This window comes from Lampris incognitus, chromosome 2 (genome assembly GCF_029633865.1).
Source record: "Lampris incognitus isolate fLamInc1 chromosome 2, fLamInc1.hap2, whole genome shotgun sequence".
In the NCBI taxonomy this organism is placed as follows: Eukaryota; Metazoa; Chordata; class Actinopteri; order Lampriformes; family Lampridae; genus Lampris; species Lampris incognitus.
In genome coordinates, this window is record NC_079212.1 from 96,629,968 (window position 1) to 96,654,893 (window position 24,926).

At 46.2% G+C, this 24,926-nt stretch overlaps 1 protein-coding gene across 3 annotated transcripts; it reads right to left on the minus strand.

Annotated features, from left to right (window-relative positions):
* Positions 1–11,234: 11,234 nt before the first annotated feature.
* Positions 11,235–15,740, minus strand: LOC130106633 (serine/threonine-protein kinase WNK2-like). Of its 3 annotated transcripts, none has more exons than XR_008809755.1 (3): positions 15,486–15,740; positions 12,584–12,649; positions 11,235–12,414 (listed from the first exon to the last, which is right to left on the minus strand). XR_008809755.1 is itself a non-coding variant. In XM_056272816.1 (3 exons), exons 1-2 carry the CDS (start codon positions 14,854–14,856, stop codon positions 12,632–12,634), a joined length of 657 nt encoding a protein of 218 aa, XP_056128791.1. In that variant the 5' UTR covers positions 14,857–15,208; the 3' UTR covers positions 11,235–12,414; positions 12,584–12,631. The 3 variants fall into 3 exon arrangements, 1 of the variants encoding a protein (XP_056128791.1); XR_008809754.1 differs by having other exon boundaries at positions 15,357–15,740; XM_056272816.1 differs by lacking the exon at positions 15,486–15,740 and adding an exon at positions 14,218–15,208.
* Between the last annotated feature and the right edge of the window lie 9,186 nt (positions 15,741–24,926).

Sequence of the window (24,926 nt, forward strand, 5' to 3'; positions counted from 1 at the left end):
GCAACACCCCTGGCTTTGTTGTTGAAGTCTGAGTGAAAGACCTGATGAAACCCAGGGCGCTGTAGTCTAGTTTGGTCTTTAATTCGTAAATGTGATTCCTGTTGGCAAACCACGTCGCTTTTAGCTTTTTCATGTGGGAAAAGGCCCTAGACCTCTTTACAGGATTGTTCGACCCCTTGACATTCCACCCCAAGAACTTCACTGAGTCAGGGCTCCCCATTCCTATGTTGTCACTACTAGCGTTGCCAGCCATCTAAGTTGTTGGGAGAAAAGAAAAAAGGGGGAAAGCAGACCAAGCACCCATGAAAAGAAAGAAGGGAAAAAAGAAAAAAAGGGGAACCCCCCCAAACCCAAAGTCTCCCCCTCTTCAAGGGGGGATAGCGGGTCAGAGCACACACATGACATACAACTGTGGAACAGAACCCGTGTGATGAACCGCAGAAGACTCCCTATCATTACTCACCCCTACCAACCCCCAATCCCACATATAAATTCACACATGTATTTTTGCCCTTAAACTGAGAACGAAGAACCATTATAAAAAAAAACGCTCACACTGTCGTCAGACGTTATAATACAATCAAGTTAATGTTGCCTTGTACCGGTGTCTAATTCAATTGTTTGAGGTTAAGGTTGCTACGTCACCGGTTGCTATGTCAGCTAACCCGGTGAATCAGAAGTACCGCCATATTCGGTAGGCTACGCACGAAAGCCAACCAGCCATCAAGGGTCCTGATATATACCTGGTTTATAGTGTATCGCATCGAATAGCAACTTTAAACATATTAATATTGTTAACTAGCGCAACAAGCGGCACAAATCGTTAAGGGGCAGTAAAACTAAACTAGCTATGTCACAGGGTGCGTAATGCGACCCGGAAGTATTACGACACTAGCAGTCTACCCACGGGAGTCAGCGAAGCCATAGACTATTACTTTCAAGAAGCTCTGTGGCGAAGCTAGCATATGCTAGCGAAGCTGTGGTAAGCTAGCGAGCTAACGAAAGCTGTTAGCCGAGTGTCCGAACGGTAAACTTACCGACACGGTGGCCAGCGATCGCAGGTCCGGACCCCAACCGTATGTATAATGTTTCACACCAGGCAACAGGTCCTAGACATCAAATAGACAGTGTTATGCTGCCAGCCAGCACACCACAGTCAACAAAGGCGATGTGGCGTGTTAGCCCACCGGGGACAGGGGTATCTATTAGCACAATGAGTTTATGCAAGCGCGACAGTACATTTTGGTACTATCCCCATTAGTCCCCCAAGTTAGGATGGCCAAAAACTATCTTTAAGGCGCAGTGGAATGTTCAAACATAAAACAACACGGCATGTCCACTTAACCCAGTACTAGCTAACTGTATAGCTTAGGAAGAATGGGCTAGCTATATGTCCGTAAATGAAAAGACGATTTCTCAAAACGCCACTTATTGACTCAAGAAACACTAGTTAGCATGTATAATTCATGCTGATCCCATATCTAAAATCCATTTTCTGATCAGTTGGTCGATTACTGAGGGGGGCAAAAAGCATGTTTTCCCACCCTGTCCGGAATTAGCTAGCCGGCGGACCGATGCGAACAATGTTGACAGATAGCCAGCATAGCGAAGATGGTGGGATGTTGCGAAGTCGTTAGCTTCTCGAACAGAGAAGTGCCTCCGGCGGGATCCATCTTGGTCTGTGACTAGTAGCCTAGCCTCGGACAGGAAAGAAGGCCGGAGGCCTAGTTTATACAAATTAGCCACGACAGCCTTATACGCGGCCCGTTGTTCCAGGACATCGGGAGAAGAGTCTTCATACAGATGGGTTTTGTGCCCGCGCTATTGCAACGACCCCCTGCGCTTACGAGCCTCTCGCGGATCACGAGCTCCTTTACCCGGAAACGGTGAAACCGTATCACGACCGCCCTTGGCCTTTGATCTGGCGCTGGTTTAGCAGTGACTGAACGGTGAGCGCGATCCAATTCGGGTGGAGACTCCAGCAACTCCGAGCCCAGGACTTCAACCAGCAGGTCGGAGAAAAAGGTCGTTGGACGGGGGGCCCTCGATTGACTCAGGTAAGCCGATAATTCTAATGTTATTTCTGCGGCTGCGACCCTTCAGGTTCGCAGCCTTAGCCCTTAGCTTAGCGTAGTCCTCGGCTAAAGTAGCACAAGACGTCGCGAGAGCTTGAATGCGCTGGCTAGTCGTCTCGGCATGGGATTCGAGATAGCAACCTCTGCCAGTGGTCCGATACAGTGACCTTGATATTGTCTAACTTGGTGTCCAGGCTTGCAATGGCCTGTTTGAGCGCTTTAGTTTTGAGTTGTGAGGTCGGCCTTGAGCTCGCCTAGCATGCTAGCTATAGTAGAGAGGTCGGCGGGTGCCTCGTGTTTCCTCGTCCTGTCTCGCCGCATGTCTCGTGGTCTTACCGGCAGTAGACATGACATGATCAGAAAAGTATTTAACTGTGTTTAAAAATCACGAGGTGCGCTTTTTAATCGATAAAAATGGGCAAATAATAAAAGTCTTACTTAAAAGGGACGACGCGTCTGGTCCATCAGAGCGTTCCACCGGAGGTCGTCTTGTTTAACACGTTACCGCTAAATGCAACTATTTATGATGAAGTTTGTTAAAAATAAATAAAAAAAACCCATTTATTTTCTTTGTTAAAAAAAGCAACTGTACAATACATTTTTACTGTGTTATCCACGCATCATTATAGGTCCTAATTTTAAATGAAGACACGTGTGAATCAATGGCATTTTTACGACACAGTTAACAGTTTTGCAAACACCTGTGCTTACTATGTGTAACCAGGTTAAAATTAATGTTTTTATTTTATTTTGTTTGAGTATGAAATATCACCAAATCCTGTCTGTGTGCTGTTATTTGTGTTTACTACATTTTATTTTATGTCATTATTTACTTTTATGTATGTTTTACAACGACCGTCATATACGTGTACTGTCGCTTTAAGAGAGAGGTCTTGTGGGTACACGGAAGAGGGAACGCGGGAGAGGCCATTTTTGTTTTGTGGGAGGAGTCTCAAGCAGCAATCGAGCCGAGCCACACGTGTTTCTTACCGTGGGACAGTTTTGCTGGTTGAGGAGAACGTAACCTTGAGTGTCCCTGTAAGAAGATACTGCAAGCTGTGGGATAAAATACTTGTTTATCCTTTCTTACATCGGAGTCCCGTGGACGGTTTCTCCTTCCAACGCACACGAGTGAAGTCTGGGCAGTGGTTGAACTTCGACCCCCACGTCCGTAAGAAACACCGCTCCCGCTGGAGGACTGGACGGTTGTCGAAGGGTTTGAAACCAAAATAAATGGCAAGGTGGGCCAAATAGAGTCCTGTGTGTCCCCGCTCCTTCCTTGATCATGATGATGATGATGATGATGATGAGAGACTGAGGGCCCCCCACAACACCCGGGGCCCCACCCAACTAGAACACAACGCAGAGCTAATGATGAGAGTGACGGGCATGCAGCAGGCTGACCAGCATAGAACAGCATAGGACTGCCCCCGTTACATTGGTGCCGTGACCCTCCTGGATTCTGAGAGTGACATCAGTTGCTCGCCGCGGGAGGCTGCTGTCGTCATCAAGCCCCAGACGTCCTCAGGTATTTCTACAGACTGTACACTCATGTTACAGTGGACTGGAGTTGAGCTGTGTGGACACTGGACAGTCATAGCTGTGGTTACCATGGACTGGGCTTGTGAACAGGACATTTGTATATACTGAAGGAAGAAAAACACACGAAAAAAAAAAAGGAAAAAAAGATTAATGTTGATGTGATTGAAGGACTCGTGTGAATAATCTATTGATCTAAACTACTGGATATGTGCATATGTGATTAATCTATTGGTGAATTTGTTGATTGTGTGTGATTGTTTCAATCTCTTAGTGATTTCTAGATTCAATTATTTAAATGAATTGAGCTTTTCACTTTTTTATTTTATTTTTTATTTTATCTGAGTGTTAGAGGTAGGAACATGGCAGAGGGTGGTTCGTACGTAGGTGGGGGTAACATTGCTGATCAGGATCTTTTGGATCGCCAGTGTGCTATTGAGAGGGGGTACCAGTTAGATGTGGGTGGGGGTTTACGGCTAGGTGTAGGTAGGAGTTTCGGGCAGCTCTTAGAGGGCGGGGAACCAGACACCAGAGCACCAGGACCTAGAGACCCGACCACATTTGGCATTCCTCAGTTCACCTCCACACGCTACGTAGAACGGGCCAGGCCAGGTATCAGCGAAGGAGCTGTGCTGGGTAACAGCGAGCAGCCAGTGGGTGAGTTAGCCATGCTCATTACTCGGTTAGCAGAGAAGATAGGAGAGTCAATCACTGCTAAGCTGCAGGAAACACAAATGCTTAGAAACACACACACAGACAGTGCTAGGTCTGCTGAACAGTGTTCGGAGACAGTGCCTAGTGTTAGAGTAGTAATGCAGACAGACGCTAGGGAGCCTCCTATTTTCAGGGGCGACAGCTCTGATAAGTTTACAGTTCATGAGTGGGAGAGCCTTATGACTTTGTATTTGAGGAAGAGAGCCATTCCAGTTAATGAGCAGTCACATGAGATTCTAGCTAAGCTTATGGGGAAAGCAAGGGACGTGGTGAGGATAAAGCTGCGCAACACATCTGTCGACCACATAGCGAACCCCCACATTATTTTTGATGTACTGAAGCAACACTTTAGTGACTTCACATACTCGAGCATGCCCCTGGCGGACTTTTACAGTACGCTGCCCAAGCCAGGTGAGGACGCTATGGAGTATTGGATTAGGCTTAATAAGACAGTGGAGGTGGCTGACGAATGCTTGAAGCGGCAAGGCCTTAGTATTGAAGAGCCAAGCCATGAGGTAAGCATGATGTTTATCAAACACTGTCCAGATCAGTCTCTTGCCAATGTTTTTAAGTTCAAGTCCGCAGGGAAATGGTCTGCTAGCGAGATCCAAGAGAGGCTTGATGAGCACATGCTGGAGAGGAAGTACCGTGTTGCTGCAGGTGGACAACGTGAAGCAGGCGCGGTAGAGCGTAGGTTCCATTCACAGGTTCATGTCCCTGTAGTCGACGTGGCTCCCGACTTGAACACGACCGTGCCGGTGGTGCCATCTCCCGTCCCGGCTCATGCGTCATCTACATCATTTTGTGCAAGGTGTCCTACACCGTCTCCCGCACCTGTCTTTGGCGGTGATGACTATATGAGGAGTTTGGTGAGCTTGCTAGACCGTTTGGTCACAATGCAGACTCAGGTTCCAGTTAGCGCTGCGGTCCAGACACCGACGCGGACTCAACCGCCAGCTAGCGCCGCAGGGCGGGTGCCAGACGCACCGCAGCGGTTGTGCAGGGTTTGTAAGTCTCCGGATCACTCCACATTTTCCCACTGCAGCCGGGAGAACCGATGTATAAACTGTTTGTCTCCTGGTCATTGGAAGAGGGACTGTCCTCACCCTCAGCCGCCCAACCAGCTCCGTTCTCAGCCTGGTGGAAGAGCTGGTCGTCAGTCTCGTCCGTTAAACTACTAAACCCACACCTAGAGAGGGATGGTGTGGGTAATGTAGATGTATCCCTCACTGATGTCTCCGACGTGGCTCACTTGTATGAAGACAAGTGTGCCAAAGCACCTCAGGGTTCGCGTATGGTCATTCAGGCGACACAGAGGATTCAGGCTTTCAGTGACTTGTTCTATGCTCCTGTTCTTATCAACCAGAGTGTGCAGCTTAATGGCATGTTGGATACTGGCTCTATGTTATGCAGTATCAGTGAAAATGCAGTAGAGAAGCTCCGCTCTGGGGGTGTTTTACCTGAGAAGCAGCAGCCTGAAGAGAACATTGTCTTGATTGGCTGCGGTGGTCTGGAGACTAGGCCTGATGGTTTTTATGACCTCAACATGCAGCTTTATGGTGTTTCCTTTGTCATACCCACTCTGGTCGTGCCCGGTCAGCATGATGATCTGATAGTCGGCACAAACGTCATTAAACATGTGGCCCATGTACTCAAGAGTGGTACTGAGTACTGGGACATCGCGTCCAGACAGGAACATCCGTCTAGTCCTGACGTTGAACAGTTCTTGTCCATGTTCATGAATGTAGAGCGCTGGAGGGGTGGTGCAGTTCCTGAGAAGATAGGTACTGTTAAGCTCACCCAGGCCGTGACACTCTTACCGAGGCACGAGCACTTAGTCTGGGGCAGACTTCCTGCTAAGGTGCCTATGTCAGCTGGAAGCACTGTTGTTGTGGAGCCGACAGACTCCAAGGCCATGCCACGCAGTGTCCTCGTAGGTCGACTTGTCACACCGCTCTGGGGTGATAGGTGGGTACCCATGACTGTTGTCAATCCATCTGACAAAGCCATCACACTGAAAAGGAACTGCAAGTTGGCTGATGTGTTTCCATGCTTGGCGATTGAGGACTTTAATGTTTTCCAGGGACTGCAATCAGTTGCAGGGAGGCATGAGTCCAACGCCACAGATAGTGCCTGTCCCCCTGTCCAGCCGGCTAGGAGTTTGTCAGAGCTCGGACTCAGTGACATTGACCTCAGCTCCTGTCAGGTTAGTGAGGCATGCAAGTCCCAGCTCACTCAGCTGCTCACCGAGTACCATGACATCTTCTCCAGGGACTCTCTGGACTGTGGCGAGGTCACAGGATACACACATCGCATCCATCTGGTGGATGAGCGCCCCTTTCACTTGCCCTACAGGAGGGTTCCCCCAGCCCACTATCAGAAGTTGAGACAGGTTCTCACTGATATGGAGGAGAAAGGGATTATCAGGAAGTCCTCGAGCGCATACGCTTCACCGCTGGTTATGGTATGGAAGAAGGATGGCGGGCTTCGGATCTGCACTGATTTCAGATGGCTGAATGCTCGGACCTTGAAAGAGGCTCATCCCTTGCCACACCAGTCGGACTGTCTTGCCGCGCTGGGTGGTAACTGCCTCTTTAGTACGATGGACCTCACCTCTGGCTTCTTCAACATCCCAATGCATGAAGATGACAAGAAGTACACTGCTTTCACGACTCCCCTTGGGTTGCATGAATACAATCGCATGCCACAGGGCCTTTGTAATAGCCCTGCAGCCTTCATGAGAATGATGATTGGGATCTTTGGGGATCTGAACTTCACGAAGCTTTTGTGCTATCTTGATGATCTTCTTGTCTTCGCGCCGTCAGAGGTTGAGGCTCTGTCGAGGCTCTGCACTGTGTTTCAGAGGTTGAGGGAGAACAATTTGAAACTGGCTCCGAAGAAGTGTCATCTGCTGCCGATGCGGGTGCGGTTTTTGGGCCACGTGGTTGATGGCGGAGGTGTGTCTGTCGATCCCTCCAAAGTAGAGGTCATCTCCAACATGACAGTGCAGGATCTCATGGAAGGTGATGGGTGCACGCCTTCTGTTCGTAGGATCAAATCTTTCCTTGGTATGGTATTTTACTACCAGCATTTCCTCCCGAACTGCTCCTCCGTGGCTAAGCCCCTGTTCGCCCTTACAGCTGGACAAAAGAGGAGGGGGAGGTCGGCTAAGGATAAGAAGCCCCATGGCAGCTTCCGTAAGCTTACCTCCGCAGACTGGACGGTGGAATGTGGGGAAGCATTTGATCTGTTGAAGACGATGTTACTGGAGTGTGTGGTGCTTGCCCATCCAGACTTTGAGGTGCCTCTCATTTTGTCGGTCGATGCGTCTTTGGACGGACTCGGCGCGGTGCTGTCTCAAGTGCCCCGAGGAGAGTCCAAGGCCAGACCTGTTGGTTTTGCAAGCAAGTCCCTCAGTGCCTCACAGCGGAAGTATCCAGCTCATAGACTGGAGTTCATGGCGCTGAAGTGGAGTGTTTGTGAAAAGTTCAGCCACTGGCTGAAGGGTCAAAGCTTCACCGTTTGGACAGATAATAATCCGCTGACTTATCTCCTAACGAAGCCGAAGCTTGACGCGTGTGAGATCCGCTGGGTGTCTAAGTTGGCGTCTTACACCTTCGATCTCAAACACCTGCCAGGGAAGAAAAACGTGGTGGCGGATGCCTTGAGTCGCGACCCTTTTTCCAAGCCCGTCAGTCAGAGGCTACTTAGGGAGCCCTACCCGGCCCTTGTTCAGGAAGCCGACGGGGTTGAGGGGGACTCTGTGCAGGATGTTTTCAGACTCAGTTGCCAGTCCCAAACACTGAGTAGTGCGCGATCTGGGTTTGCTTGTGATGCAGCTGAGGTCAGGGCTTTTTGTCAAGCCAAATGTGACTGGCCTGATGCATCAGTATTCACAGCACTCAGTTTGGTCCAGCACGTTCAGCATCTGTCGGGTGGTCAGGATACACTGCCAATGTTATCCACCGAGGAGCTCAGGTTGAGTCAGGAGCAGGACCCCTGCATCTCCAAGGTGTTGCCCTTTGTCGCTGTTCGGAAGCGGCCATCGAGGCGTGAGAGGCATGGTGCTGACCAGAAGGTCCTCAGGCTGTTGAAACAGTGGGAGAAGTTGGAAGTCAATGATGGTGTCTTGTACAGGGTGACAAAGGACCCAGTGTCCAAGCAGAGGAGGTCTCAGTATGTTTTACCTCTGAGTCTGAAAGACAAGGCACTGTCTGGCATCCACGATCACGCTGGTCATCAGGGCCAGGACCGTACTCTCTCTCTTGCAAGGCAGCGTTTTTATTGGCCTGACATGGAGAGGGATATCAGAGCATATGTCAGATGCTGTCGGAGATGTGTGTTTGGGAAGACCCCAGAGCCAGCTGCTTGCGCGCCCCTGGAGAGCATTAAAACTTCCGCACCGATGCAGCTTGTGTGTATGGATTTCTGGTCCGCTGAGGACAGTAAGCAGCGGTCAGTCGATGTCTTAGTGGTTACTGACCACTTCACTAAGCTTGCTCACGCGTTCCCCTGCACCGATCAGACAGCGAAGCAGGTCGCCAAGAAACTCTGGGATCATGTATTCTGTGTTTACGGGTTTCCGGAAAGAATACATTCTGACCAGGGCACAAACTTTGAGAGCAACCTGATTGCAGAGCTTCTCAAGTTGGCGGGTGTAGCGAAGTCCCACACGACAGCCTACCATCCTATGGGTAATGGCGGGACAGAGCGTTTTAATCGCACGATGGGGAATATGCTCCGTTCCCTTCCGCTTCAGCAGAAGCAACAGTGGCCTCAGCAGATCCATTCTCTCACGCTCGCGTACAATGCCACTGTTCACGAGACCACGGGTTATGCACCTTTCTTCCTGATGTATGGGCGTGTCCCAAGACTGCCGGTGGATGTTATGTTCAGGCAGGTTTTGCATGATCCTCACGTTGTTGACTATGACTCTTATGCTCAGTCTCTGCTTTCCTGTCTAAGGAGTGCAATGGAGATCGCTCAGAAGCACTCCACGGCTGAGCAGCAGCATCAGGCGCGACAGTACAACAGACATGCCAAGGGCACTGTCCTGTCTGTCGGGGATCGTGTTTTGGTTGCGAACCAGAGTGAGCGAGGGAAGAGAAAGTTGGCTGACAAATGGGAGAACGGAGTGTACACGGTTGTCGGTGTCAACCCCAATATCCACGTCTACAAGATTCAGGATGCAGAGGGGCACACCAGAGTGGTGCACAGGAACCGTTTGTTGGAGGTCAACTTCTTGCCCCTTCCTGAGTTAGATCAGGGTGAGGAGTCCAGTACAACCAGTCAGTTGCTTGACTGTGCAGAGTCCGATGAGGAGGACAGTGCAGATGGCCTGACGGTCTCAGGGGATGCAGTGGGGCTAGCAGTCTCATCACTTGGAGATTCGCCTAGATCTGAGTGGGCAGAAGCGGAAGAGTTCATTCCGTCTAGTCTGGTAGTCAGTCCTGTGGGGGCCACTGCTCAGACTCCACCCAACACACACGCACCACACAACACACATGCACCACACATAGAGGCATCACACTCACTCGATGTTGGTGTTATATCTCACACTGATTCGCACACAGAAGCACCACACTCAATCGATACAGATGTTGCAGCTCGCACTGTCTCACGCACACAAGTAGAGAGCGATGGTCGGGTAAGGACACGCACAGGGAGGGTGGTGAGGTCAGTGAACAGGTTAATAGAATCTATGGCTCAGATGCCATTTCTACGGAGTGTGAGGGTTTGAACTTTGATGGAGGTTGGAGTCATTCAAACTAGTTTAATGTGAGTTATTAGGTGTCTATCAGACAGGGTTGTTTTGGGCCAAGTGCATGGTGTGGCGTATCAGGCATCACATCGATCTAGGGGAATACTGAGACTTGATCAACCTCATTATTTTCTGAACCTCGTAACCGAGGTAGCTCCTAAGTTGACTGGAGGACTAGGTCCTTCTTTTCACTTGTGCCAGTAGTCAGTGATGGGCTTTTCCTTTCCTCTTTCTCTTTTTATCCTGCTGTCAGGATGTTGGTGAATTTCAGGAGGGGTGAATGTAACCAGGTTAAAATTAATGTTTTTATTTTATTTTGTTTGAGTATGAAATATCACCAAATCCTGTCTGTGTGCTGTTATTTGTGTTTACTACATTTTATTTTATGTCATTATTTACTTTTATGTATGTTTTACAACGACCGTCATATACGTGTACTGTCGCTTTAAGAGAGGTCTTGTGGGTACACGGAAGAGGGAACGCGGGAGAGGCCATTTTTGTTTTGTGGGAGGAGTCTCAAGCAGCAATCGAGCCGAGCCACACGTGTTTCTTACCGTGGGACAGTTTTGCTGGTTGAGGAGAACGTAACCTTGAGTGTCCCTGTAAGAAGATACTGCAAGCTGTGGGATAAAATACTTGTTTATCCTTTCTTACATCGGAGTCCCGTGGACGGTTTCTCCTTCCAACGCACACGAGTAAAGTCTGGGCAGTGGTTGAACTTCGACCCCCACGTCCGTAAGAAACACCGCTCCCGCTGGAGGACTGGACGGTTGTCGAAGGGTTTGAAACCAAAATAAATGGCAAGGTGGGCCAAATAGAGTCCTGTGTGTCCCCGCTCCTTCCTTGATCATGATGATGATGATGATGATGATGAGAGACTGAGGGCCCCCCACAACACCCGGGGCCCCACCCAACTAGAACACAACGCAGAGCTAATGATGAGAGTGACGGGCATGCAGCAGGCTGACCAGCATAGAACAGCATAGGACTGCCCCCGTTACATATGTGTGCATCAGCCTGCAAGCCTTGTCTGAGCCCACTTGTATTTTCTTTTAAGATGTTTATACAAACTTCATAAATAACAGTTAAGTATAGGACAGAATGAGGTGCAAAGAAAAGAGGGCAGAACAAAGACGCCATAAGAGTTACATAAAGCTTTATATAGAGGCTTAGTTAAATGGCTTTTCAGAAGACCTGAAGAATACCTGTGAACAGAGATCCAGTACAAATGTAACGAGGAATTGTGCAACCAGCAGTGCAGTTATGCTCAAAAGCCATTTTTACCTTTACACATTTGTACTAATAATTCCAAAATGCAAATGTTTGTCATTTTGATACCAGATGCACACAATGCATAATATTGTGTTTCAGTCAGTAAAAAAGATTCCACAGCGGTATGCTCCTTTAATTTCCATCGCTGGTGTGAATTTGTTTGTAGTGCATCACCATTTCTCAGACTTTGTATCTATGAGTTTTACTTAATTGGCACAAAAGGTAGAAACAACAAATACAATGCACATCGCCACTCTTGCCTTTTACTCGATTTGACCAATCACATGCAGCTATGAGCACGTCTATAACGTTATCAAGTCATACTATTAAGTTAACATCTTTCGACTTTTTAGATGTCAAACAGATTCGCTCATCGAAGTTCGAAACGTGGAAATTAGGAGACGTGTTATGAAATCGATGCAGGGTAAACTAACATGCTTGTGAGGCGAGGAACGTCAGTACTTTTACTGGCCAAGAGAGGGCAGTCATTTTTGGCCAAAAGCTGTCTGAAGTATAGAAGTGTAGCGTCTAAAATGGAATTAATGAAGAGGCGTCTGCCCTGTGCCCTGTGATGGCCTGGCGGCCTGTCCAGGGTGTCTCCCTGCCGCCCAATGACTGCTGGGATAGGCTCCAGCATCCCCGCAACCCTGACAGCAGGATAAGCGGTTTGGATAATGGATGGATGGATGAATGAAGAAGAGTCGGAGCTGTGTGTGTGTGTATGGGGGGGGCAGTTTTCTTCAAATATGTCATATTTGAGCAGACCATAATGATCACAGCTTAGATTAATTATAGTTATCTCAAATCAGCAAAGCAAATGAGTAATATAATAGACAGTTATGTTTAAAAATTAGCATTCAAACCCCTGAACCGACAGTGCGCTGCAGTTTGGGATCGAGAAGAAACAACATCGCCGCAGCAGAACAGGCGACGAAGATGCCCACTATTGCGTAAGGGTTTCTTCAGTGTACCATATGAGAACTTCTTGAGCTTTTCTGCCCAAACCCAGAGCAGCCAAACCAAGAGCCGGGCTGTCTCCCGTGACCCCCGTGTCTAAGGAGCAAAGACAGTTTTTTAGCAAAAAAAACCTCATGAAGTGGAATTGCATGTTTATCAATTAGTCACGTAGATTGAATAATGAGATTAACCAGTACTGTCTGTTACATCTGCCTCTCACTGCGATGCTTCAACTGAGAGAAAAACAAAAGGGAAAGAGACTCACTGCTGCTGTAATAGAGGATGGCCATTCCCACGGCAACACTGAAACAATTTAGAAAGAACAGAGGACCTGGAATGAGACAGAGAAAAGATACTGTCATCGTGTCCCAAACCCTCATCTGTCGGTATCAGTGACAATCTGACACTATAATCTGTGTGAGGAAAAAGATTTCACTTCCAGACATTAGATATTAATTCTAAAAGAACATTGTTGCCTTATCAGTCAATCAAATCTTACTTTATTCAGACACATAGGTCCGTATTAAAAAAAGAAACAAAAATACAACACAGGACAACATCACATAAAATATAGATAAAACAGCAGTTCGCAAGCCCACAATGATTAAAACCTATACAGACATTTGTTCCAATGTTTCTAGAAACACAAGGAGTACCTTGTGTCACTTTGTGTAGGCTCAGTTAAGAGCATTATAATTATATTCTTGGAATCAATTATTCAACACATAAATTTGTACATAAAATTCCTCAACACAGCATGAAAAGTGGGAACATTACTAGTCACAAACATATGACTTGCACTTGTCCATCTCGGAGGCTTGAGCAAGATTCTGAATGCTTCATTATATGCTTCCACACACATCTTTCTCTCACCTAGTGATATCTATACACAGAGGTTTCCAAGGCAAGAAAGTGAAATAGATCACAACACACTGGTCAAGATGATCTAAATAAGAACTCCCGCACAGCCAAATGCATCTTCGCTGAGGCTCCTCTTGTTACGAACCACAGTGCGAGGCGTTTAGGTCTGGGTTTTACTGGAATAAAAAACGATGGCACAGAGATTCACTAGGATCGCATAATGCCTGAACATTAAACAGGGTAAAATAACAAGATCGAAGACATGAGAGGACAAAAATCTCATCTTACACAATGACAGAATCAAAAGCTTCATGGCAAATAAATTCTTCCACTTCCTCAAGATAACCTATGGAAATATGCCTCATCATTCCACCTTCAGTTTTTAATCAAACCAATTAACAAGCCAGCTAACTAACAGTCGAGACAGAACGTTTGGGGCCTCCTCGGCCTTAAGTGTGCGCTTGCATTAAGGGCAAGAAGATGCCAGTGTACACTGGGACAGACGTTAATTGGTGCTATTTGAAAGAAACCTGAGTTGCATGTACCCATGGGGCAGGGGAACCCATGTGAAACGAAAAATTAGAAAAATTTAAAAGCAGATCCAAATCGGCTGGGAAAGATCCGCTTCGAGTGAGCTCTCGTTCCCTCGCTCTGCTGTCATCTGTGTGAGCTGCTGCTGTGTGACAGCACAGAGCTCCGTACAAACTTCAGGAAGTCTCATTTCAGCTGCAGGAAGTGTCAGCCCCACCACAAACAACCCGATGAGCCGATGGGTTACGTGGTAATCGACAATGGACTTTTGGAAAGGATGTAGCAATCAAACCCTCATTGGCCTGATGGTATGCTGAATGTGTTGCTGACTGACAGACAATACACCAACAGATTTATTTCATGACCTGGGCTGTTCCACGGCCACGTGCTGTCGCGTGGGTTTACTCTGTGTGTGTGTGTGTGTGTGTGTGTGTGTGTGTGTGTGTGTTTGGGGGGGGGTCATATTCTGCTTTAGGGCTGCCCCTGTTATATGACCAACACACTCACCTGGAGTTCACACCACACCACCTCGACCCACGTATCGGTGTCAAGACCTTTATAAACTGTTTTGAAGGAGCCTCTGCCGAGCTCAATGTCAAACTTGAGAAAACGCCCCCCAGGTGAGGTGGACACCGCCTTCATCCCGGCGTCTTCCTCGTTCTCGTCACTTCCAGCCTTACCGGTCATGTCGGGGGGCAAAGCGTCACCTTTCTGTTCCGGTACCCCTCTGTCTTTCTCCTCCTTCATGGCGTTGTCTTTCAGCCCTTCCCCGCGGCTCTCCGTGCCCCGGTTCCGGCAGCCCGCGGCCCGGCTCCGACAGCCGGCAACGATGCCCCGCAGGTGGGTGAGCACCGGGCTGCCACTGCCGCTCTCCGCCGTGTCTGCGGGCTGGTCCTCCGCGTCGGAGAACCACAAACTCCGGCGGATGAACCGTTGCCGAACCAGCCCCCGGTACTCCGACGAGGGGTACGCGCTGGGATCACTTACCCCTCGCAGAGCCGCATTCTGTACGTTCACATGATGGTCTGCCCCGTTCTCGTATACAGGCCTGCGGGAATTCGCGTTTATGTCCGAGTCTAAATTGGGTGCGGAGGAAAACAAGGATCCCAACAGCAGATCCATGCACGTATCGTCCCCCAAATCCATCCTTGGAAAAAAAAAATATTTCAATATATTTTTTCGTTGTTGCTTTAAGCGCCTACGGGTGACAATTCTGACGGAAAATGACGAGCATGGTTCCTCTGCTGGGGGACGGAGAGCGTGCTGCCTACCTGCAACCCTCGCGTGCGGTGACGCAGTTCGCCAGCACCGGCCTCACACCTTGAAATTGTTACGGACATCTAACGTCTTAACAAAATGTCCAGCTCGTAAAATGGGTGCATCTCTCCTCGCCCCGTATGTGCGCGTCGATCCACCTTGGCGCAGTAGCGGAAAGCTATTCAAGTTAAACTTGATGTCGTTGCTGTTGTGTGTACGCAATTGTCACATGAAAACAGTCCCCCCCCCCCCCCCCACACCTTCCACTTTACACAGTGCCCCGGTCCTAACACATCCCGCTATAGATGAACTGGACCGTTCCGCAGACAAATCCCTGCCAGGCCGGGATATTGAGGCTATGGCTCGTTATAATCCCTGAAAAGACCCACCATGAGACTGCCGAACGCGCAGCTGTCATCCGTTGTAATCACAATTCCGTTCCAATTCCGGGTGATAGAGAAGCAATAGACAGGGATTTCGGATGAGACCAGAGATATTTCAACGAAGTGGGACCCCACCTCCGCATCTCTGCGTCGCTCCTTTAACTGTTGTTAGTCCATACTTCTTCCTATGGAGTGGCCACGGTCCTGAAGCGGAGCGTAGAGTCCGGAGGCGTTTATCAGATTATGCTCACTGCGGCACAGGGGACAAAATACGCGCAGACGGGGCATCACTCCTCCCAGTCTGTAGTAGTACGAGTGTCGTCTTCCAGAAATTTCACTCTTTGTTAAGTCTTTGGGAAATCTGAGACATTTCAAGGCTCGGCCCCACGCCCCTAGCAACAACACGCATCCAATAAGTGGGCACGTTTCAGGCGGCACCTTCAGCCTCCCGGACAGTCTTATGGCGCACGCCACTCGGCTTTAACGCCCACATCGTGACGCGGCAGCTTCCCAATGGAAGAGCTGCACGGATGTCTGGTTTCATACCAACTCAGCTGTGTCTGGCAAAATAACTTTTTTTTTTTATTATTATTTGCAAGTTAACTAGATAAAACTGGTGTATTGGACACAGGTTTAAAGGCTCTTGGGCTATTTCATTTTAAAATGAAGGTTTGTTTTAAAGTCCGTGTGTGAATAAAGTTTCAGCATGGTGAAATCTATCACGTTGAGATTGAGGAAAATTGATGCCAAAATGTACCAAAATGTGAGATGTCAGTGTGTCTTGTTTGGAGTATTGATGAGAGTAATGTATGAGCCACTTCTCTGATAGAAAGTGGCCTAACATCTTAGGCTGAGGTCTTATATGTAGATGACTCGCTGTGACTTTGGACATATTCTAAACGCACAAGCATTTACTATAGTCAATGCAAATCGATTACACTTGGGAAAAACCAGTAAACGAACTTAATTGTGTCAAGTTATGTGAAATCATTTCACAAAAAAATCATTTCACATAACTTGACACAATTAAGTTAATTTCCAAAAAATTTTTTTTAAAGTAAACTTAACTTTTAGATTTACAGTGTACCGGTGACAGAAAGTTGTAGTTTTTGCTAGTCTATCTGAGAATGAAGGTGCAGGTAAAAGTGCAATGTCTAAACTTACTTACATGCTTATTTTTGTTTATTCTAAACTATTATTTTTTTGTTTGTACACTACTTTTTCCTCAAGTGTTATTAGCTCTCCTACAGCAAGAGCAACAGATAATCAATAATCCTCAGAATGCAAAGTAAAGTTCTGGTTAAATATTGATTAGGTGAGATCTGAGGACTTGTTTTGGTACGTTTCAACAAGGAGCATCCTAAAGGGCAAAATTAACATTTTATGGTGACGACGGTAAGGAACCAAACCAGCCCAAATCACAAGGGTGGTGCAATTGAGTGTGATCCTTCATATGGGGATATTGAGTCAAGTCTTGTGGTGACCTTTTACATTGTCGTTCAGTGGAGGTGGAGTCTGGCCAACCTGGTCACCTGTCTCATTCCGCAATTACAGAAGATACAAGGACATAGCTATGTCATCTACTACTACTACTTTCGGCTGCTCCCGTTAGGGGTTGCCACAGTGGATCATCAATTTCCATTTCTTCCTGTCTTCTGCATCTTCCTCTCACACCAGCCACCTGCATGTCTTCCCTCACCACATCCATAAACCTCCTCTTTGGCCTTCCTCTTTTCCTCTTCCCTGGCAGCTCCATATTCAGCATCCTTCTCCCAATATACCCAGCATCTCTCCTCCACACATGTTCAAACCATCTCAATCTTGCCTCTCTTGCTTTGTCTCTAAACCGTCCAACTTGAGCGGTCCCTTGAATATAATCATTCCTAATCCTGTCCTTCTTCGTCACTCCCAGTGAAAATCGTAGCATCTTCAACTCTGCCATCTCCAGCTCCACCTCCTGTCCATTCGTCAGTGCCACTGTCTCCAAACCATATAACATAGCTGGTCTCACAACCATCTTGTAAACCTTCCCTTTAACTCTTGCTGGTACCCTTCTGTTGCAAATCACTCCTGACAATCTTCTCCACCCACTCCATCCTGCCTACACTCTCTTCTTTACCTCTCTACTGCACTCCCCGTTACTTTGGACAGTTGACCCCAAGTATTTAAACTCATATGCCTTCGTCACCTCTACTCCTTGCATCCTCACCATTCCACTGTCCTCCCTCTCATTCACGCATAGGTATTTCGTCTTGCTCCTACTGACTTTCATTCCTCCTCTCTCCAGTGCATACCTCCACCTCTCCAGGCTCTCCTCAACCTGCTACCTACTCTCGCTACAGATCACAATGTCATCCGCGAACATCATCGTCCACGGAGACTCCTGCCTGATCTCGTCCATCAACCTGTCCATCACCATTGCAAACAAGAAAGGGCTCAGAGCCGATCCTTGATGTAATCCAACCTCCACCTTGAACCCATCTGTCATTCCAACCACACACCTCACCATTGTCACACTTCCCTCATACATATCCTGCACCACTCCTGCATACTTCTCTGCAACTCCCGACTTCCTCATACCACACCTCCTCTCTCGGCACCCTGTCATATGCTTTCTCTAAATCCACAAAGACACAATGTAGCTCCTTCTGGCCTTCTCTATACTTCTCCATCAACATTCTCAAAGCAAACATCTCATCTGTGGTGCTCTTTCATGGCATGAAACCATACTGCTGCTCGCTGAACATCACCTCTTCTCTTAACCTAGCTTCTATTACTTTCCCATATCTTCATACTATGGCTGATCAACTTTATACATCTGTAGTTGCTACAGTTCTGCACATTGCCCTTGTTCTTGAAAATCAGTACCAGTATGCTTCTTCTCCACTCCTTGGGCATCCTCACACTTTCCAAGATTGTGTTAAACAATTTAAACTTAGCACAAAAAGTAAGGAAATTTGTGTTTGGTAGATTATTTCTTTGTTATAACAATGCTTCTTGGCAATAAATCTTATATCAGGCAGCTGATTGTCAGCACCTGGGGTACCAGAAGCTCAAAACAAGAGTCAATAGCAACAGCAAAATAAGCTGTTTGGCATTGGCAGAGAAGATCTGGCAAATTTTTCATGGGCGCAACCCACATACTCAGCTCTGCTGCTCATCCCACAAATGTATGTTCCTCACAAATGTGCCACCATTTAAAAGTTAAATAAACAGGCTTTCCAATGGTATAAGATTTATTGCCAAGAAGCATTGTTGCAACAAAGAAATAATCTACCCAACACAAATGTCCTTACTTTTTGTGCTAAGTATAGTTAAAAACCCTACTGCCATCTCTCCTAAACACCTCCATGCCTCCACAGGTATGTCATCTGGACCAACTGCCTTTCCACTTTTCATCCTATTCATAGCTGCCCTCACTTCCTCCTTGCTAATCCACCGCACTTCCTGATTCACTATCCCCACATCATCCAACCTTCTCTCTCTCATTTTCTTCATTCATCAGCCCCTCATAGTACTCCTTCCACCTTCTCAGCACACTCTTCTCGCTTGTCAGCACATTTCCATCTCTATCCTTGATCTCCCTAACTTGCTACACATCCTTCGCAGCTTGGTCCCTCTGTCTAGCCAATCGGTTACCCATGACATCATAATCATAACCCATGACATGTCATGAGTCATATTATTTTGATGAACCAATCTTCTGACAGTTTGGTTACACATACATTCTCCATAACGTGTTGTAGGAAAATAAGCTGCTGGTGACCTTTTTGTGCTACCATAACCAAGGAGGTCTATACATATTTACTTTATGCAGTATATCTATGCAATATATGCAATACAGTATATATGCAATATATGGAATATAATATCTATGCAATATTCATTCATTATCTAAACCGCTTTTCCTTACTGAGGGTCACGGGGATGCTGGAGCCTATCCCAGAAGTCACTGGGTGGCAGGCGAGGAGACACCCTGAAATCAATCTATCCATCTATCTGTCTATGCAACATATGGATTATGATATCTACGCAATATATGCAATATAATATCTTTGTAATATATGCAATATATCTTTATTTTTCCTATTGGGGGTTTGTTAGAATAACATAACAAAACAAATCTCTAACTCATGAGTTGACTTCACATAGAGCCCCACTAAACAATATAAAACCGACAATATCTCAAGTCTCATCTGGTTTTCTGCAGTTGATATTTAGAACAAAGATCAATTCTTCATTCTACGGTGATGGGTTGAAACTACGTATCCCTCCCAACTCAAGAGAAATGACCACATCTGTTAAAAATGTTTTATCGAGGTTTTTTATTATGCCCCTGACCTGTGGTGGTTCCAAGGGGTGGTAGCTGCCACCCCAGTTGCCACCCTATTTGTAGGCAATTTAATATTGAAAAAAAATGGTGTTGAAAGTTCATGATATTACTCCATAGTTGGTGTAAACTTCTTTACTCACCAATTTAAGTCAAGTCAACTTTATTTGTGTAGGCCAAAATCAGAAATTTGCCTCAAGGGGCTTTACAGCAACACAACATCCTGTCCTTAGACCCTTGCATCGGATAAGGCTTGTGGGGGTACCGCTTAAAGAGCAGGGTAACCAAATTGACAGATTTGCTTCAAAATACTTTATAAATGTGGGAGATGTATTGCTGTTGACATGTTAAAATGTGTTAAACCATGTATAGAACTGATTTGCGGAGTTAGACCGTTTTTGAGTATTTTTCCCGTTTCCTTTCTTGATTTTTTGGCCGGCTTCCTTGGTGACGTCGCCGTCTTCCTTTCGGTGCCACACTCCCAGAGTCTGAAACCAGTGGACGCTGCAGATTTTTATACGTTTTTGAAGCTTTGTTTTATATACTTCGCAACATTTTTAATCATACAGAACTGGCTGGGTGGTTGCTGATATGTTTTCCTGGGGTATGGGTATCCCAAAACACAGATTTGAGCTCAGTTACCTGCCACTTTAAGCATCTCATTGTAGTCCCAGTTTCTGGCTTCATGGGTCCATTCTTTCACAGAGTCCTTGGCCCTCTTCAACTCTGCCTGCCTCTCTTCAGGTGTGCTGTTCTTCATGCAGGTCCTGGCCAGGTGTGTTGTCAGCACCTCCTGTGGTTTTTCACACAGCAGACAGTAGATGATGGGGCGATCATGTTTCTGGCTGTGAGAGAAAGAGAGGGAAAGCAGACACACCAAAGTTTACAACAATGAAGATGGAGACTGTTTTTGTTTAATCTGGGGCTGGACTGTCCATCAGACACATGTTAGAATCCCCTTGTACAGTGCAACCACACTAAACATATATAGTTGTATACACAGGAGTTTAGAATTAACTTTGCCCCCATGAATAAAGAAAAAAAAATGGTTGCGCCTGCCGACCCAGGAAAATCCTCAATCCTTGCCCATTGACTCTCGGTAGTCCACTGATGGTGCTCCCGCTGGCAGCAAGTGACAGGTAAGGCGTTTCATTTGTTTATCATTGCTCTATGTTTTTACATGAATTTGGTGGTGTGAGATGGCCCTGTGATGGCCTGGCGGCCTGTCAAGGGTGTCTCCCCGCCTGCCGCCAAATGATTGCTGGGATAGGCTCCAGCATCCCCACGCCCCTGAGAGTGGGATAAGCGGTTCGGATAATGGATGGATGGATGGGTGGGTGTCAGGTGGTGCCGAGGGATAGCAATGGGGTTTCAGTCGGGCCTTCAGTAAATAACTGCAACCCCCCCCCACACACACACACACACACACACACACACACACATTTCTCATATGTGTTTCTCATACAGCCAACACAGCCACATACAAACTACACTATCACACACTACATGCACTACTGGATCAACACCAACAAGATAGCTGATCTTCAACAACCACAACACACACCTCTGTGCACTATGGCAAGTATTGCAGCATCACCATCAGATCTTCCTTTATGTCACTCAGCAACCAGATTGCACACGCACACCACATAGCACAAAAACAAAAACTATAGAAGAAGGCACTCAGTAAAGTGCAGCTCTCCGCCAGGCATATCTTCCCTTCTCCGGTGCTCGGACTTGGCGACAAACCACCCCTTTTTTCACCTACCGGGAGAAGGGGCCCTTAAAAGACCATTGCAGAAAACAATTTCGTCAATAATATCAACAACAGTTGCTGTTATGACACAGAGGATCAGTTTAACACGAAGGTTAAGTCTGATCATAAAATATCAATTATCCACTTTAACAGCAGTAGCCTATATGCCAACTTCCAAAACATCAAAGAATAGTTAAGTCAGTTCAAGAAACCATTCAGTATAACAGCCACATCAGAGACCTGGCTCAGCCCTGAGGAGGGGGGGTGGCTTTGAGTTGAATGGATATGAATTGGCGTATATGAACAGGAAAAACAAGAATGGAGGGGGTGTGGCTTTGTACGAGGATAAAAGCTTCAGTTATAAATTTCTGATTTTTCCCTTTTTTCTCCCAATTTAGTGGCCAATCGATCCCTATTTTAGTTCAAACACCCACCCTCGTACTGCATGCGTTCGCCAACTGCATCTCTCCCGGCCGGCAGTCTCGAAGGAGACGCCTCGCTACTTTTGTGACAAGGCGAATCCAGGCCGAACCACTGCTTCTTCCGCAACACACAGAGACGCATTCATGTGACAAACATAAGCCGACTCCACCCCCCTTCCGAAGACAGCGTTGCCAATTATTGCTGCTACATCGAGTCCGGCCATAGTCAGATCTGACGAGACCGGGGCGCGAACCCCGATCCCCAGTGGGCAACTGCACTGACACAACGCCGATGCTTAGACCGGCACGACGACAGTGGTTGATGGCATGCTAGAATGCATTACAATAGAAATCTGCATGGATAAAAAAGAAAAATGTAATTTTGAGCTGTTTATACAGATCACCGGGATCAAATATTGAAATATTTAAGGACTGGATAGAAGAAACTTATTCAAAAGCATGTCTGTGAATGTTCTCATTCATCCAGGTCATGGTTATCCAAAGGAATTGAATCAAGTGTAACTGGACTTGGTATATATCCGTGAAGACGTTTCGCCTCTCATCCAAGAGGCTTCATCAGTTCGTGCCTTTCTGACTAGAAAAGCAACACTAAAGGATGTGTTCATATGTGGGGGTTTCAATATAGACCTGTTAAATCCAAATATGCACAAAAATACCGAAGAGTTCATTAATACAATGTATAGTTTGGGTTTATATCCTAAAATCACTACACCTAGCAGAATCCCACCACACTGTGCCATCTTAATAGACAATATATTCACAGACATTATAGATGGCAACACAGAGAGCGGGCTTTTAATAAATGACATCAGTGACCATCTACCAGTTTTTACTGTCTGTCACTGCAATTTTAGCAAGAACAAAGTTCCCAAAAACATTAAATATATGAGTAAGAACAGAGGAATGCTTTTAAAGATGATATTGCTAACATATAACTGGAATATAGTATACAAAGAAAAAGACACTGACAAAGCTTACGATTCATTCCTAAACATATTTCAATCCTTATATGATAAAAATTGCCCAATAAAACAATTCAACAGTAAAGGAAAATATAGAGATAGTGCATGGATCGCAAAGGGACAACATTATGTCTAAAGGAATACTATAATAAAGAGTTAGAGACCAGTAAATACAACAGCAAAGCTATATGGCATGTGTTGGAATAGTATTATTAGAAATGGATCTAGAAGCCCAGGCTGCCCTCAGTACTTTACAGATAATGATAAGACTATAAATAACATGTAAGATGTGGTCAATGGCTTCAACAGATTCTTTTTAAATGTGGGCCCAAAACTGGCAGGAAAAACCAATGACACACAATCACAGTGGGGAATGAATGATAGTGATTATGATTATGGGGACAGAAATCCAAGTTCCATTTTTCTTAGAGAGGTAGAACAGAAGGAAATCGTGGCCATTGTAAACAATTGCAATGACAAACAAAATCTACTGACTGGAGTGATATTGACATGACAATAGTTCGGGAAGTAATCGAATGTATTGCAAAACCACGAACCCACATCTATAACACGTCCTTTCAGTTGGGTAAAGTTCCAAGCAAAATGAAAAGAGCAAAAGTTATACCCCTATATAAAACTGGAGATATACAATTTACAAACTACAGACCAATTTTATTACTGTCACAATTCTCCAAAATACTAGAAAAACTAGTTGCTGTTAGACTAGACACATTCACTGAGAAGCATAATTGGTTGACCGATAGCCAGTACAGGTTTCGACCAAACAGATCCACATCTCTGGTGCTCATTCAATTATTGAAGAAATAACTAACTGCACAGACCAAAAAAAGTTGATGTGTGGATTTGTTGATCACTTCAGATTATTGGCAATGGATTATCTGTATGTTATATTCTGCTTGTTTACATGTTCGAAATAAACCATTCATTCCTTCAGTCAATGTGAATGCGGCGGACACTGCACTTGGTTTGCACACTATCTGCCAAAGCCTCAAGCTCGAAGTTGATGACGACACCCGGGCTAGCACCGGGGCTAGCACTGATATGTCGCAGGGCCCTGGGGCATTCTGTCACTACACATCAAAATTTGATTGGCTCATGATGCGGTCATCATTAAAAGTCGTAATCAGTTTACAGCTTTGGGCTTCAAGGGAAGAGGCTAGCGATACCACCAGTGCTGGTCCAAGACGCTGTGACGCGTTTAGATGATGTAGGAGATCCCTACTCAGCCCCACGAGAAAACAAGAATTCAAACAAGTCCAGTTGCACTTGATTCAACTCCTTTGGATAACCATGACCTGGATGAATGAGAACATTCACAGACAAAAATTCAAACACACTTCAGGCACACTTCAATTTAACTATGAAAAACATATTATGATTGTGAATTTGACAAGGCCAGCAGAGAAGGCCCTGATGGCCCTGACAGCCCATCACTGGGGGATGGGAGGACGGATTATTATTGATGTATTATTGTTCTATATTCTTGCAGTGTATTTATTTTTTCTTGTGTATATTTGACTGTCGAACCTGTATATCTGTGACTTGTATAGTGTATTTTTACTGTGATGTGTATTTTGTATTTTCCTTTGATGTTGCTGCAGATTGCAATTTCCCTCATGGGACAATAAAAAGCTATCTATAGAAGAAGACATGTTGCAGAACAATTTGGGTCTGACACCCTTAAAATGGTGAGGGAAAATGAAAGGATGGCTCGGAAGATTGCAGACTATAGAAATCACTTGCAATTCAATCTGAGATGCAGACAACACAGGCTCATACCCACTAGCCTGCGCCTGTGTACCACAATGAAAGGACATAGAGCAGACAGAATCATAGAGAAGGCACAGAATCAACTCCTGAATGAAAGAGTGAGACAGGTCCATTTCACTATTGAAAGGCTGAAGTAGAAATCTGACCAACTACTCTGGCAAATAACATCCCACTTGCCTGGTGCAGTCTTGGAGAGGATTACTGATTTCACCAAGAAAGCCCAACTATCTCAACACCACAAAACCAAAGAAAGGCAGACAAGGAAGTTTCAAAACTTACAGCAACGAATCAACA